The sequence below is a fragment of the Denticeps clupeoides genome, chromosome 5 (assembly GCF_900700375.1).
Source record: "Denticeps clupeoides chromosome 5, fDenClu1.1, whole genome shotgun sequence".
Taxonomy (NCBI): Eukaryota; Metazoa; Chordata; class Actinopteri; order Clupeiformes; family Denticipitidae; genus Denticeps; species Denticeps clupeoides.
Genome location: NC_041711.1, coordinates 15,945,069 through 15,960,270, shown reverse-complemented (window position 1 = coordinate 15,960,270; position 15,202 = coordinate 15,945,069). Strand labels below are relative to the sequence as shown.

General features: G+C 41.8%; 1 protein-coding gene across 2 annotated transcripts; it reads right to left on the bottom strand.

Annotated features, from left to right (window-relative positions):
• Nucleotides 1–400: 400 nt before the first annotated feature.
• Nucleotides 401–15,202, bottom strand: LOC114790816 (kinesin heavy chain-like). Of its 2 annotated transcripts, none has more exons than XM_028981189.1 (26): nucleotides 14,758–14,883; nucleotides 13,657–13,744; nucleotides 13,510–13,583; nucleotides 13,323–13,427; nucleotides 13,199–13,247; nucleotides 13,043–13,098; nucleotides 12,828–12,915; nucleotides 12,576–12,700; nucleotides 12,229–12,333; nucleotides 10,678–10,826; nucleotides 9,298–9,446; nucleotides 7,855–8,030; nucleotides 7,674–7,742; nucleotides 6,716–6,922; nucleotides 6,117–6,263; nucleotides 5,653–5,838; nucleotides 5,006–5,123; nucleotides 4,174–4,238; nucleotides 3,894–4,003; nucleotides 3,554–3,655; nucleotides 2,781–2,841; nucleotides 2,603–2,674; nucleotides 2,422–2,526; nucleotides 2,050–2,266; nucleotides 1,807–1,906; nucleotides 401–1,534 (listed from the first exon to the last, which is right to left on the bottom strand). In XM_028981189.1, exons 1-25 carry the CDS (start codon nucleotides 14,881–14,883, stop codon nucleotides 1,809–1,811), a joined length of 2,847 nt encoding a protein of 948 aa, XP_028837022.1. In that variant the 3' UTR covers nucleotides 401–1,534; nucleotides 1,807–1,808. The 2 variants fall into 2 exon arrangements, with proteins under 2 accessions (XP_028837022.1, XP_028837021.1); XM_028981188.1 differs by having other exon boundaries at nucleotides 402–1,534; nucleotides 1,803–1,906; nucleotides 14,758–15,202.

Genomic DNA, 15,202 nt, shown 5'->3' with positions numbered 1-15,202 from the left:
GGGATTCTGAAAACATGAATGAGGGAGGGGAAGAGAGAAAAAAAAAGTGAAGTGAACAGAGTCTGCTGTACAAATGTCTGACTGGCCGATCAGTGATGTTACAGCAGTGAGTCTGGAAAAAGTGCTCTCACTTGCAGGACTGAGCCACAAGTACACACTATCTACCAATACAATGCTGACACCAGAGAACCCAAAATGCACCAAAGAAGAAACAAAATATCAGTATCTGCGTTTCATAAATCATTGCCATTAGCTAATGCTTAACCATGTTATATAAACTCTTTGATGATAATCTTACAAACAAGGTCTGCACCACCAGACATGGATTAGATGACATAACATTCTGAAGAATGCTTCATAATTGGGGGAAAAAAGTGCAAAAAAGTGCAAAAAAAAAAAAAAAAAAAAAAAAAGCACCAGTGCACCGTCTTAGAAGAGTGAACACAGTTGCCACATGCTGGAGACGACAAAGTAATTTACAAAACAAATAATTTACATGTATTACACCTGTGATTGAAATCTACAAAAAACATTTAACGCATTCATTTGAACAGTGCAAATTAAGGTGCAAGCAACATAAGTGGCACACGCCATTGAGAGACCATATTTCCATTCTGCATCTGAAATGATGCAGGCTTCTGTGTTAGTAGTGGACAGTCACAACTAGGGCTAGTTAACTAGTTGTCCTATATGATACTTATCATATTGTCATTATGAACATTCATATTCCCTGACGTGAATGTCATGCCTATTGTGATTCACCTAACATTACATAATGCACTATTTTTACACAAATGTTTTTCAAGGGTATCAGTTGGTTACATTTTGTAAAAGCAATTTAGTCATTTATGAGGAAAAAAAACTTTTTCTACATCTGAATACTGTGATTATCAATAATGCAAAAATTGATGTAAGCGCCCAGTCCTAAATCACAACAGTGAAGGAGCATTATTGAGCAACTGAAGCTGTACAGTCAGTAAGGGTATGAGGGTAAGGGGCTCTTCTGCTAACTGATTAGTCTCTGGTTACCCACTGACCTACACATTTTATGCTTCATCTACTACTAATATTATCCCTAAAAAAGCTGGCAGGTCTCAGGGATGAAACAAACTGAAGCACATATGACCGCTCATATTTACATATGATTCTGAGAGCATCAGTGCTGCTCTAACCTTCAGGGACTTCTGCTTCAACTGGGAAAAGGCTTAAGTTACAATTAAGATCCAGATTTTACAAATTGGATGACTGCAGTTTTGGAGAACTCTGATATTATTGGTATAATTTGAATATGTTCAATCTTTCCCTTTAATAATCAGCAAAAAGTCATATGATCTACCAAATTTACACCCTCACAGTTCAGGTCATCACAATGATCCCTTATGTCAGCGTCTCTGAAGTAAAGATGGTTTAGTGAGTTCATTGAGGTATACGGCAGGAGAGAGGATGGTCTATGAGGGAACCACACTGCAGAGGAAATGTTAGAAATATATGGTGGTTCGTACATGTTAAATCTTAATCCTTGGTCTATCTGCATCTGTGCAAAGGGAAACAAAATTCAGAAAGTCATGAGATAGGAGTTTATAAAAAAGCCTGAACATTTCATCCCCCTCTAGTGGTTAAAAAATGAACTTTTCAGGTAAGTGTCCCCAAAAGATAAATCTGTGATATTTCATCACAAGAACACAGTAGCTGGCACCAAAAAGTGTCTCCCTTCTAGAATTTGTAGCAGCTAATATTGTGAAACACACAAATGAAAGAACAAAAAAAAATCAATTCAATTCAGAAGGTTCAAGAGCACTTACCTACATTTAGTTGTCATGTGTGTAATGATAAACCCCCGTGGTGCTCCTGATGGTGTGGGTGGGTGGGGAGAAGATGTGTGGATGACCCGCTCTGATAGGTTTTGCTTTGAACAAAAAGACAAAACGATGCATTAAAACCAGTGATCCCAGGGATGTGAAAGAGATGTGGTTTAGACACAGCAAATGTTAATGAGACTTAATGGCAAGCTGTTATAAATGCAACAAAGAACAGATTCCACATTCTGACCTATCTGAGCAGAGTGACCTCTTCTGGCCATGTTCTTGGCCCTCACGGCATCTTTGATCCGGTCAACCTCAAGCTGGTAGCGTTTGCGTTCACGAACTGCATTCTCCTTGGCCTCCTTCAGCGCCGTCTCCAGAGCCTTCACCCGCTCAGCAGTGGCCCTCAAGCGCTTCTCCAGCTTGGGCAGCTCACAGCGAAGGTCTGCATTGTCCCGCACCAGCTGTAGGGCGGCGACACACAGAGTAGAAATCCAGCGTTACAATAACCCAGTCCTCTTAAAAAATAAATAAATAAAATAAAAAAATGCTGTGGCAACTGCATGATTTAAAGATGAGGGACGATGAAGACTGTTGCTCCAAAAAGAAGATCCAGCACCTGCTTGTGAACTTTTGTGAGCTGTTCAAGGTTGTTCTCCAAAAAGGAGATCTTCTGTTTTTGTGCTGCACTTCCTCCTCCATCCTCACAGTCCAGCTCTGCGCTCTGAGGGCAGGAGAACACAGTGTCGTCAGTCAAGACTGCTGCTGTGTGGCGTCTTGTGTGAATGAAAGCGGCTGACCTTTTTAACACGTGTTGTGAGGTCCTGGACAAAGAGCTTGCGCAGGTTATGAAGCGTCTGCAACTCTTTGGCCTTTTGGAGAAAATAAAATAAAAATAAATAAAATCGCTGAATATCAAAACCACAGCACGTGAACTTTGTGTGAAAAAACAAGTAAAAGTTTTTTTTTTTTTTTTACCACAGTCTCTTCCAGCCCCTTGAGGTCCTGCTTGGCCAACTCACCCTTCTCATTTATCATGCTAAAAGTAAAAGTAAAAAGCATAACTGAAAATATACATTTAAAACATGTCAGACCTGATAAACCTCTAGCTGAGTGAATAAATCAATTACAGATGTCATGAGATATTAATCTTCTGCAATGATTCATTAAACTAGTGTACATTTCAATTGTATCAGGGGTTGGCAACCTTTAACACTGAAAGAGCCATTAGGACCCAGGATCCACAAAAGAGGGCACACAAGGAGCCGCAAATATTGATTTCGACTTGTATGCGATGTCTAATAAAACCTAGTGTGTGCTAGTGTGTTGCTTGTGAAATTTTATAAAATGGCAGTTTGGAAATACACGCATATGCGGCTGTCAGGAGCTGCCTGCGAATTTCCACCGCAGCGCGTGCCTGAAGAGCTGGAAGGGGGGAGTAGCCTACTTGAGCGTGAAAAGTGTGCCAGTCGGCGCAGCGAGGGTATACAGAGGGTATAAACATGCACTATGCTGCTGTTTTTAATCGAAGGTCTCGCGGACATCGTGACTGTGCCATTTGTGACGCAAGGTAAGGATGAAAGAGTCGCAGGTTGCCGACCCCTGAATTAGATTTCAAGTAGTATAGAATAACAGCTCAATTTATTGGTGCTTCCATAAACAGTAATGAATACTGGCATGATTCTCTAATTCATAAATAAATTGATTATTGATTACTTTAAGACTAATAGTGATTACACTCAAAATCTTACATAAGTTTCTGAAGTTTCAGGTCTTTCTCCTGCTCCTCCACCTTCAGCTTCTCGTGGTCAGTCACGAGCTTCTTCTGCTCCAACAGCAGCCCCTCGTTCAGACTGAGGAAGCATTTGAGACACAGCCATACAGGTCACCAAGGTAAACAAGACCACACACTTTACACTGTTTATACAGCATGATGCTGGATTTGGCTAAATGGTGATGTTTAAAAAATGTTCTGTTGCCTGTACAGTGTGACCTAGAAAAGATATAAGTCCTGAGCTGACTGTGGCCTGATCCTGGATCAGCACCACCCCTCAGCATGAATCCTGGCTGGTGAGCCACGGAGGCTCTTACTCTTTGAGCTCGTCCAGCATCCTCTGCTTGACCGCCAGCTCGTCTCTCAGACGGGAGAGCTGCTTCTGGTGAGACACTTTGTGGGTCTCCATCTGCTCCTCCAGGGTTTTCTACACACATAAAACAAACATGTTTAAAACACGAACACAAGTTTAATATGTGAAGATTAATACGTTTAATATGTCCCAGGCAATCAGTATTTAAGGGCTGATCACGTTAAACGTTCACTGAGGATGACGAGGCTTGTGGCAAACTTGATATAAATTGTTGTTTCACTTACTTTAATTTCAACTGCATCTGTATGCTCCTTCTCATTCTCCCCACCTGAGACCTCCAGCATTTTCTCTACAATACAAACACACAGATACACGAAAGGAACCATCGGTCACAATCTTGTTTCATATGAAATAGAAGCAATGAGAATCGCAAAGGCTGTTCAAATTTATGTTACCGTTCAAGTAAAACTGTATTGAACTGCCAATCAAGGCTGACCAGGTTACAGGGCAGCATGCACAGTCGTGGCCGAAACACAAATACTGGTTTTCACAAAGTTTGCTTCTTCAGTGTTTCATGTTGTTGTTTTTTTTGTTCTCATTGATCTCAGTTGTTTCTGTGTATAATTACAAGAATTTCAAATAAGTTTCAAAGGCTTTTATTGTCAATTACATCAAGTTTATACAAAGAGTCAATATTTGCAGTGTTTTTTGTCGTCCCCCCCCAGAATTACGTCATGACATGCTGTCAATCAACTTCTGGTCCAAATCCTGATTGATGGAGATTGTCCGAATTTGTGGGTTTTTGCTTGTCCACCCTCCTCTTAAGGATTGGCCACAAGTTCTCAATTGGATTAAGGTCTGGGGAGTAAATTTTCATGGCAATGAGGGACTGATCACTCTTCATTACATTCTGGAGTATACACGCATTGCATAATAAAAACGGAAGCAGAGAACTTTGTGAAAACCAGTATGTGTGTCATTCTCAAAACTTTTGGCCACGACTGTACATTGCACATTCCTCACAACTTCACCTTGCTGTTTACCTCTAATTTACATATCAACTCAGACTGGCTATTAAACATCAGTTTGGATATCTGCTTGAATGCATGAGCTCACCCTGAGCGCGTAGCTTGGCCAGCTCTTCTACAAGGGAGTCCTGGCCCTCTTCCAGCTGTCGCTTCTTCTCCTCCATGTTCTGCATGTAGTCAGTCAAGGACTTGATCTTGGCCTGGTGCTGTAACATAAGGCAGTAGAACTAAGCAATACAAATGGTTCACAATGCAACGAACATCAGATAAGAATGAGATTTTGATGTAAATCAAATATTTCAAATTGTATTCATGTAAACCCTATGTATTTTAAAAATATATCCTGATACTGATGTACAGAGCATGGTTCTAACCACACTTGCACAAGAGCCTGTAAAAGTCACATTAAGATTAGTGAGAAATGGGGATTTGAGAAATACATACATTTTGAACCAACACACGATCAATATAGCATTTTAATTGCAAAAATGGCCCCAAAAACGAATGGGGGGACTGGTTAATAGGAGCACTCTATTCAAGTTTTATACAGCGAACTGCCAACGAACCTAAAATTGGTGTCAGTGCATCCTGGTACGTTTATACTGACTCTTCAGATACTAGACCACAACATTTCTTTACACATCTTGAAATGGGAAGAATAACATGCTTTAAAACGTGCTAAATATCTAATATATACAGAAGTGCAAGATCATGCCTTAATGTGAAGGCAGTTACCTGGGATATGAGCAGCTGACAGGCAGCCAACTCCCGTTCATTGGCCTGCATCTTGCGACTGGTGTCGGCCTGCGCCGTCTCGAGCTGCTTACCACGGTTGACCAGGGACTTCACCTCAGACTTCATCTTGCTGATGTAGAGACGAGCCATGGTGAACTCCTCCTCGATGGCCCCGTTCGCCTCAGCCTGAGGCGAATTCACATTTGTTGTCAGATTCTGGACTGCATCTATTTGCTATGTATCTGTCTGAGAAAGGTCGAGCAATGTACTGTTGCAATTAACTGAAAACGTAGATCGCTACCTGAATGTTTCCACAAATCTGACAGAAAATGTATTTTTAATGAGCTTGATCAGAACAGACTGATCACAGTGAAGATTCAGTTTGATTATATCAGTGCACAGAAAAATGTAGTGATGCAATTTAAGATGCATCTTATATTTGTGTGATCTGATTATTTTCTCACTGATTTGATGTCGTTGGTGCCAATGATTCCCCCAATCTCATTCAGGTCTCTCAGCAGCAGGTTGAGGACCTCTGCTGCTCTCTTCCTTTGATGGCTGTTGAGTTCCTGTAGCTGGGCCAGCTCCCTCTGCACTGAAGCCAGGAGCGCCTGAGCAACAACAAGAGATGCTATGCTGCACACAGAAACATTGCCACTCCAGAAAATAATATTTAATAATAATCCACAAAAAAAAAACATTGTGTGCTCAGACCCACATCTAAATGTACAAAACAAATACATAAATCTCAACCACACTCTTGCAGTCATCCAAATACCACTGGGTTCACTGTCAGCAAACTGAAAAAAGTGATTGTGCATAGCTGTGCTATGTTGTCTATCACAATGACAAAAACAGTGTGTGAGGATGGTGCTTTGCTCAAGGGGACCTCAGTGGCACCTTGGCGGTATGGGATTAGAACCCGCAACACTTTGGTTACGGGTTTGCTTCCTTACCCCCTAGGCCAGCGGGGCCCACTAAGATGCTCAGTGATGGTCTAGGAAGTCTGAGCCTGCAATAAATGGATTTTGCTCTGCATTGGAGCACCAGCAGAAATACTCACAGTCTTCTGGGACAGCTCCTCCGACAGCAGATCATTGGCCTGGTTTTTCTCCTCCAACTCCAGGCACTTCTGGTCATAGTTAACCGCAAGCTCCTCAAGCGCCTGGAGCACCTCCTTCACCTCCTCCTTCGCTGCCTCATTCTCCACCTGCAGCCTGCCCAGCTCCTCCTGGATCTTGTCATAGTCACGTCGAGTCGAGGCCAACAGCTGGAGAAGAAGATGCAGGAACAATAAAATCAGTCACTAACTCATTTCTCATCTCGTATCAACTTAACCTGACTTCCAATACTTGGGTGTGAACCAGAAGACCCAGGTTCAAATCCCACTTACTACCATTGTGACCCGGAGCAAGACACTTTACCCTGAGTGTCTCCAGGGGGACTGTCCCTGTAACTATTGATTGTAAGGTGCTCTGGACAACACCGTCTGATAAACGCCGAAATGGAAATGTAAATCAGGCAATTTGAAACTTTTTTTTTCTGCAGTAGGTCAATAGATTAAATGTAGACTTTGGAAATAATAGAATAGATATATTTGAGTGAAGTGAAGTGATTGTCACATGTGATACACAGCAGCACAGCACACGGTGCACACAGTGAAATTTGTCCTCTGCATTTAACCCATCACCCTGAGTGAGCAGTGGGCAGCCATGACAGGCGCTCGGGGAGCAGTGTGTGGGGACGGTGCTTTGCTCAGTGGCACCTCAGCGGATCGGGATTCGAACCGGCAACCTTCTGATTACGGGGCTGATTCCTTAACCGCTAGGCCACCACTGTCCCCGCTAGGCCACCACTGCCACATAATAATATATAATGATATAATACAAGAGGAAATACCACAGTACATGGTCACGTGAATTTACTGTGTCACCCTATTACATGTTGAAATTATAATGGTAAGAAATCGGTCAGAAATGCTGTGATGGAGTTACAAGTCGTTAATAAAAAAAAGAACTAACCTCATCCTGCTCCAGCATCTGCTGTTTGAGCTTCTCAGCAAGCTGACTTTGCTGGTTGATCTCATCATCCTGAACATAGAGAGGCATGTCACGATCAGATCTCATCATTCTCCAAGACAGAACATCAGATTCTGTTGCTGATACATTAATATCATTTCTGATCTCTACTCTCCCAGAGTACCTTGTCATCTAGCTGCTTGTACAGATTGCTGATGTCTTCTTCGTACTTCCTCTTCTCCTCAGTGGAGACCAGAGTGATGGGAGGGGCGAGGTTATCAATGATGGGCGTATTGTCACAGGCCTCAAATTTCTTCTGCTCCTTGGCACTCAGTTGCTCATTCTCAGGCACATTTTCACCTGAGGGAGAATCCAAGAGACATTTCTGAAAACTATGTACATAAACACTTTACTCTTTTAGTGACAAAAGGAGGTAATAGACATACCTAGGGTAATATGAACAAGAAGTCCACAAAGTGACAAGTTCAAACCCCACTTACTACCATTGTGTCCCCGAGCAAGACACTTAACCCTGAGTGTATCCAGGGGGACTGTCCCTGTAACTACTGATTGTAAGTTGCTCTGGATAAGAGCTTGCTTTACTTTGGCGTCTGCTAAATGACGTAAATGAACACTTCAGTGCAATGTCTTGGAGGAACATTTAAATTATGGATGCCAAATTAAATGCCAGGAAGGTTATTTGTGTCAGTCTAAATTATTTTGTGTGTGTAAAAGACAGACTTGCTAGATTATGTTCCCACCAGTGTCTAATGTGCACGTATACTTGATTCTTAAATTCATGGCACTATCAGTCACTAGTGAGTTTCTACAGACACTCATCAGCAGAAAACACCAAATAAGGAGGGAAGCAACTAAATCGTGTGGGGACCACATGACTTCCACACAAGCAGCCTGGTCAGCAAAGCTCATCAGATCTTTCCTTCAGAGTACAACCACCATAATGACCAAGGTTACATAAATTTGTTAACATTTTCCAACAATAAGAAACTGACAGCCAGTGAACTATAGGGTGAAAAGTCTAGTCAAAGATGACAATTTTATAAAAAAAAAAAAAAAAAAAAAACATTTGGTGGCACTGTAAACAATACTCCCACTAAGGAGATGGAATTTAATATACCACTTGATTTCAAGTGCCAACGAAAATATGAGCAAAAGCATCCACATAAGGAAAAAGTGTGCATTAATATTCATTCCATCAGAGGTGTGTATAGAGTATATTATAAGGCTCAGCTAATCCTATGCAAGTCATATCCTTAAATTACCATGACATACATAAGGTGTCAATAAAGTTACAATCACCAGATTGCGTGATGAGAATCATGAATTTTGCACTAATAAACTGTTCTGAAGTTGTAGCTTAATAAAGACTAATAAAGATACGTTATTTACAGCATTTATCAGACGTTGAACACACTGATCCCTGCGGACCCTGGTACCAACCGGGGACTGACAGAAGATGACAGGCTCTCAGTCACACGAAGAGCAAAGAATGGATTACTGGTGACAGAGGGCTGCATTCAGAGCCCTGAGATGTGCATATATTTGTCCACATGCAACTGAGAGAGAGCAAATGTGTGTGTGTGTGTGTGTGTATGTGTGTATATACCATTCCTCCAGCGGTTCAGCTCCAGCTCCAGCTGCTGGATGACGTTCTTCAGACTCTTGTTCTTCTCCTTCTCCTTTTCATATTTCTTCTTCCATTCCTCAGCTGTCAGCTCCAGATTCACACATACAGTGTTCTTTATGGTCTTAGCTCTGAATAAAACACAATCAGAGGGATAAATGCAATACAAAAGGCTAGACAATGTCCCAAAAATAATGTGTGATTGAATTGACCATTAATTCCAAAATTAGGATTTATATTGCGATAGTGCTGGATATTACTTAAATTCCATTAAAGTATGAATCAATTGTTAGTGTAATTTATAATTATGCATGACTACTTGTGAAACTAATTTTTACATCTTTCTAAGTATGAAATTAAGAATATTGCGCTAAATACAAATATTGATATTTTGTGATTCCATTTTTTCAGGTGAGGGAACATATGAAATGGAAGAATGCCTTTAAACATCAGAGCAAACTAGTATTATATAATATGTAATTTCACAGAATTACTTTTTGAGGTCACATCTCCCCACAATAGCTATTAGGTATTATAGCAAAAAAAAAAAAAAAAAAAAAAAAAAAAAAAAAAGGCCAAGCTAATTTACACTGCAGTCAATAGACAGATAAGTAGATAATCCCACTTATAGAATGATCCCACTTAAACCGCGGGCACAGGATGAAAAGTCCCTGTATTACCGGTGCAAAGTGCTCAAGGCCATAAATTCGGATGACTAGAAAAGCTGGCAGAACGGTCAACAAATGAAGGATGAAATTACTGCGGCTTGGGCAGCTGCTGGTATTTCCTCAGTTCTGGACAACTGTAATATGCAATATGATGTCACATTTTAATATAAATTTCCTTTTATGCAATGAATGTGCTCTCTAGACATCTGGTCAGTAAAATGCCACTGAGCAAGATCATTTTTGCTTTCGATTTGTTTGTAAAGTCAAACCCAAGGCTTATTTAGGATGTTTCCTCTGCACACATTCTCCACATCCCCCCCCCCAATGGGGGAGGGGCGGAGAGACTAGTCCACACTACACTGCACTGCGGCCATGTGACCATGCTTTCTGCAGCAGAGTCCCTGTTCACCTTCAGCTAGTCAGAGCAGCCCACAGCAGCCAGACATCACAAAGTTGCAGAGAGGATGGTCTTCTTACACAGCCCGACTGCTAGGGTCATATTCCATACGGCCTTATGTGGAACAAAAGAACCAACTCAATACAAACGATTTGGTTTTCTAGGCTTGAAATGTGAATGGGTGGGAATCTTTGATGCTATTCAAATCATACTGATGTGTTGCCTTTTCCTGACTCATGGATCCAAAGATCATTTAAACCCTCCAACCAAGTAGCTGAATACAGCATGAGGGTTTACCTCTGTCCAAACATGAGGGTAGACTTGGTCTCGGCTTCGTTGAAGATTGAGGGAGAACAGCAAATCACGATGGTGGTCCGGCAGTTCCCGCCAAGAGAATCCTGAAGAATCCGAGTCATCTTACTGTCTCGATAGGGAACGTGGGTTTTCTGCAGACACAGAGTAGCGTTACAATTCATTCTGAGCAATATTTGGATACCTTAAATCTTCTGGTACTGGTGAGACACCACCTTCTTTTATGCTGAAAATCCACTAAAGCACTTTCTACAACTAGGTGACTAGAGAACACCACATCATTTTTAAAGCTAGAGAGTTAAATAGTCAGTAACTTTAAAATTTTATAGCAAGTGGCAATACTTCATAACCTTCTTCAGCTGTCTTTCTTCTGTGTCCACAGACTGAGCCCAGTATTATAATACTGCCCCCAAAAATAAAGGGTGGTAGTAGCCTAGTGGGTAAGACACTCGCCTATGAACTAGAAGACCCAGGTTCAAATCCCACTTACTACCATTGTGTCCCTGAGCAAGACACTTAACCCTAAGTTGCTCCAGGGGGGGACTGTCCCTGTTGCTACTGATTGTAAGTCGCTCTGGATAAGGGCGTCTGATAAATAATGTAAATGTAAATGTAAAAAGACAACCTCGATCTGAATAAATAAAATAATAAATAAAATAAAGTACTTTGTTCTTTACATAGTTAAATGTACGGACAACAAAATCACACAAATTAATCAACCCATGAAGATCTGGATGGGGTCAAATTAAAGTTGAAAAACACACTAGAGGCCACCCCCATCTGTGGACGTCGGGCCCTCATCCCACCCTCATGGAGTTTTTCCTGACCATTTGAGCAGAGGTCATTTTGCAGGGCTCTGGCAGTGCAAACAGGGCTCCTCCTGTTCCTCCCTGCACAAAGGTGGAGGTAGTGGTCCTGCTGCTTGCATTGATGTGCCTTCCTGGATGAGCTGCACTACCTGAGCCACTTGTTTGTGTTGTAGACTCAGTCTCATGCTATCACTAGAGTGGAAGCACAACCAGCATTCAAAAGTGACCAAAACATCAGCCAGAAAGCATGGGAACTGAGACGTGGTCTGTGGTCACCACCTGCAGAACAACGCCTTTATTGGGGACGTCCTGCTAATTGCCTGTAATTTCCACCAACAGCACATGAAACTGATTGACAGTCAGTGTTGCCTGTTGGATTTCACAGAAGTGTGATTGACTTGAAGTTACATTGTATTCCCTTATATTTTTTTGAGCTGTGAATATTAATTGTTTTTACATAATCATTATTTAGTTAATTTACTATTTTTTTCCAGTTTAATTTTAAATATTTTGACTTATTGTTCTCATGTATTGTTTTTTATATAGTGCTTCTCATTGTGCTGAGTCCACTATTTTGTAGTCAATAACGGTCAATTAATATATTAATACAATCTTGAGCCTATTTTGTTTTGCATACAGTAAATATTCTTTAATTCTACATGTCACTAAGGGAAATGTGCATAGAAAATATATTAGAAATATTATTAGATAGAGGGACAATGCTCACCGTTCCTTCTGCCAGTGCCGAGATGACGTTCCCCAAAGCAGACAGGGACTTATTGATATTTTTAGCCTCGTCCAGCACAGCTCCTTCCGCACCAGTTTTGCTGACCTTAAAAAATATATTTTTGAAAAACATTAAAGCAGATTGAGGGCAGTGACTCCATTTGAGATTGCAGCAATTTAAAACCATCTACACTGATCAAAACTGAATTCCTAGAGCAGTTTAACATAAAAAAAACACCTAGAGACATTTCATAACTTAATTCCCAATTAGACTCTATTTAGGTTTAAGCCCAACTAATAAAGATTATGAAATTCAGATCAAGTAGGATCATTGGTGGCTTTCCTTACCTTCTCACTTCCAGCCAGATCTACCAGGTACAACTTGCCAGAGAGCTTCTGTTCGGTCTCCACATTCTCTTGTTTGATGTTGATCAGGAAAATGCTGTGACTCCTTGAGCTGTGCTCATTCATATCTTCACAAGATAAGGTTGACTGATCAGTTTATATTTGCCACATCTTGGTCTTCAAGATTAAAAAGGTCAGTCCATTTAGAAACTAATACATAATAAAAATGACCAAAAAAATGACAAAAAGCCATACTTGTGACAGCAACATGCCGATTGGATTTCCCTTCATCAATAACATCCAGAACCTCCTCAGGACTAGACACAAATCGCTCTGTACAACCCTTTAAAGGAACAAGCAAAAACGACCAAATCTTGACAAGTGCAGGTATTTTATTTTAGAGGTAAATAAATCATTTAAAGAACAGGGGGGGCTTTATATGAGAAAAAACTTTTAACAATGCAAGTCACCTTCACAAAAGGTACTCTGTTTTTGTCTTCATGTACAGCAAGGTTGGTCTTTGAAACTGGAAAATGTGTTCATATGAGCATCAAAAAACATCAGTCAAATGTCAGTCAACAATGTTTATCCTTTCACCCACACACCACAAAAAATGATGTGCTTACCATCCAACAAGTCCCTGATTTTGTCCAGGTAGATCTCAAAGTATGAAACCTGAAATGTTGTTTTTAAGTTATTATTTATTGTGATAAAAGCATAAAGAAAAAATGGATAACAACATGCACACACCTTAATATGAAACTCCAGGTTTTCATCCATGGAGTAGATATGGTCAAAGATATCTTGAGCAATACGAGGGATGATGCCCATCAACTGGGGGTCATGAAGCTTTCCCTGGACAATAGGAAAACAGGAGCATTCTGGTCAGGAGAACATTTCCAGCATCAATAATTATGGTTAAATCCGTGGGACCAACCTCCATTGTGTGAGTCTTTCCCGAGGAAGTCTGTCCGTAGGCAAAGATGGTTCCATTGTACCCTGCCAAGACATCTGAGGAAACACGCAGAATCAAACCTACTGGCGGTGACCCGCTCTGAAATAAGCAGTGAGAACAGCAGCTCACCTCTGACAATCTGCCTGGCACAGGAGTCATATACCTGCTCCTGGGCTGTGTTCGGCGGCAGCACGCGATCAAAGACGTACGGCTTGCCCTGTGCAGCACAGAGCAGATCAGATCAGTAAGTGAAAGTGAAGTGATTGTCACACATTATACACAGCAGCACAGCACACAGTGAAATTTGTCCTCTGCATTTAACCCATCACCCTGAGTGAGCAGTGGGCAGCCATGACAGGTACCCGGGGAGCAGTGTGTGGGGACGGTGTGTGGGGACCTTGTGATTACAGGGCCGCTTCCTTAACCGCTAGGCCACCACTGCCCCAACCTCCATAACTGAATGTAAAGATAAAGCCTGTCACTCAAGCATCAACCAACTCATCTTACACTCTCAAAAAGTACTTTATTGTAACTTTAATGGCACGTAGGTACCAAAAAAAAGCAGCACATCCAGAACAAGGGGGATAAACGTGCAGTAAAGGAAGGATAAGGGAAGTGAGAGGATGAATTGATATAAGTTTTTGGCATTAACCTACTGCAAACATAAGGTACATGCGTGCCCTTTGACCCTGACCCATACTCTGCGCCTCTTCTGACAGTGCGTGGCAAACAGGAGATGCGTCGAGTATCTACCGAGTCAATGTATTCATTTATATGCATTCATGGTAGTGGTACTAGCCTAGTAGGTAACACACTCGCCTATAAAGACCCAGGTTCAAATCCCACTTAATACCATTGTGTCCCTGAGCAAGACACTTAAGTGTCTCCAGGCGGACTGTCCCTGTAAACTACTGATTTTAAGTCGCACTGGATAAGGGCGTCTAATAAATGCTATACATGTAAATGTATTCATTTATACGTAACGTGTGCGAGCACAGGCCGCACTACAGGCAGGCTGGTCTGTCTGCACAAAACGCAGGCAGCAAACGCGCATGTACGTGCACGGACTGCGTGGAAAACCAGCGTCGTTTGGCACCAGGAACACGGAGCATAGGCGCGTTTCCCGCGGGGCGTAACGCGTTTTCAGGCGTTCGCTCGGGCTGCCCAGAGAAAAACTCCGCAGTCCGGCCGGGGTATTAGAAGCAAAACGCATACATGCATCACACCTACCGTTATGACCACGGTGTCGTCATCTTTAAATTTCGGGATATATTTGTCCCCTCTGGTGATCTCGGCTTCGTTCAATGGCCTGAATCGGCACATTACTTTTATACCGCATTCGGACACGTCCGCCATCTCGACCTCGCTCCTCTGCGCCGATCTCTGCAGAAACTTTGAGGCGTAATTCAGCGTTGCATTGGCGTGTTTTCTGCGGGAATTCACATAGCCAATCAACCCAGTCACGGTCGTCACTTTCAATCAATTAAGCCCGGACTGCGCCATTATTATTGACGATTTGCGATGAGATGTGAGCAATTATCTTAAACCCTGAACGACAAATTAATTAAATCTTTCCGCCGAAACTGGCGATGTCCGATGAAAAACCGGAAAATCCAGCGATCGTTTTTCTACCCCGCATCAGCACCAGCATCCCCTCCCTTCACAAGCACGAAGT

What these genes read in the sequence shown, in the direction of transcription:
- LOC114790816 (XM_028981188.1), bottom strand. Translation starts at nt 14,883, where the DNA reads ATGGCGGACGTGTCCGAATGCGGTATAAAAGTAATGTGCCGATTCAGG. An exon ending in ACAGAGTACCTTTTGTGAAG is followed by an intron (nt 12,916 to 13,042) that starts GTGACTTGCATT and finishes GTTCCTTTAAAG; the next exon opens with GGTTGTACAGAGCGATTTGT. An exon ending in CAGATGCAGTTGAAATTAAA is followed by an intron (nt 4,004 to 4,173) that starts GTAAGTGAAACA and finishes TTATGTGTGTAG; the next exon opens with AAAACCCTGGAGGAGCAGAT.